At 59.4% G+C, this 1,089-nt stretch overlaps 1 protein-coding gene across 1 annotated transcript in view; it reads left to right on the top strand.

The window, feature by feature from the left end:
- Nucleotides 1-1,089, top strand: part of TCF3 (transcription factor 3) — a gene marked incomplete at both ends in the record, with an annotated part of 8,128 nt that overhangs the window by 254 nt on the left and 6,785 nt on the right. Inside the window, 2 exons of the mRNA XM_009081344.1 lie at nt 327-466; nt 614-740. Of these exons, the coding sequence (XP_009079592.1) occupies nt 327-466; nt 614-740 (267 nt within the window). The remainder of the gene's footprint in view (nt 1-326; nt 467-613; nt 741-1,089) is intronic.

The following is a 1,089-nucleotide window of genomic DNA, read 5'->3' as shown; positions in this document are numbered from 1 at the left end:
CTCCTGAGCTGGAAGGGACCCCCAAAGGTCATTGAATGCACCCTGTGCCTGAGAGCATTGACCAAACACTCCTGGAGCTCTGTCAGCCCTGGGGCTGTGACCACTGCCCTGGGGAGCTGTTCCAGTGCCCAAACACCTCTGGGGGAAGAACCTTTCCCAATATCCATCCCAACCCCCTGACACAGTTCTGGCCGTTCCCTGAGTCTGTCTCTGGTCTCAGTGGGTGGTGCTGGGTGCAGGCAGGAACATCTGCAACCCCTCAGGCTGTGGGTCTGTGATCTCCCTGCTGGTGTCTCTGCCCCACTCAGCTCCACTTTTCCTTCCAGACGGACTCCATAACTCACCAGACCTGTGGAGCTCCCCGGGTGCCATGAGCCAGTCAAGTTACGGTGCCATGCTGGGCAGCTCCTCCTCCCCACTCCCACAGTCCAGTGGCTTCAACAGTTTACATCAGCACGAACGCATGGTAAGGGTCTCTGTGGTCCTGGGCGCTCTGTCCCCCCCGTGTCACCTCCTGCTGCAGCTGTCAGCTCAGCAGGCCTGGGGCCTGGCCTGGATGCTGAGGCACAGCAGCCTTTCCAGGGCATCTCTCACCCCTCTCCTTCTCTGCCAGAACTACCAGCTTCATTCAGGAGAGGTGAATGGAGCCCTCCCCTCCGTGTCTGGCTTCTCCTCGGGCTCTGCGCCGTACGGAGTGTCCAGTCACACGCCCCCGATCAGTGGCACGGACAGCCTGATGGGTATGTACAGCCCCAGTGTGAGCCCTCTCTCTGCTCACCTGCCACACCTGCTGCTTGAGACATCCAGCACACCCAGACACCTGCTGTCCCTCACGTGTCCCTGCGAGGAAGAGGCACAGTGAGGTTCTTGCTGGGTGCCTGGGCAGGCTGGAGCAGGGAGTTGGGTGCTGCCATGGGAGTTTGCACCTCCTTGGTGGATCTGGGAGGAGCCCAGGAGCTCTGACGTTATCTCTTGGAGGTGCTGTGGCTTCAATGAGTTGTGGGAAATGTTTGGCCCTGTGGGAAGCTGTTCACCTAAATCCAGAACAGGATTTGTGTTTGTGCTGTGTTGGGATACCATGTTAGCCCC

The sequence above is a fragment of the Acanthisitta chloris genome, unplaced genomic scaffold, assembly GCF_000695815.1.
Source record: "Acanthisitta chloris isolate BGI_N310 unplaced genomic scaffold, ASM69581v1 scaffold33658, whole genome shotgun sequence".
Classification (NCBI taxonomy): domain Eukaryota; kingdom Metazoa; phylum Chordata; class Aves; order Passeriformes; family Acanthisittidae; genus Acanthisitta; species Acanthisitta chloris.
The sequence above is the reverse complement of the archived record's forward strand: the minus strand, read 5'-3'. Positions and strand labels throughout refer to the sequence as shown.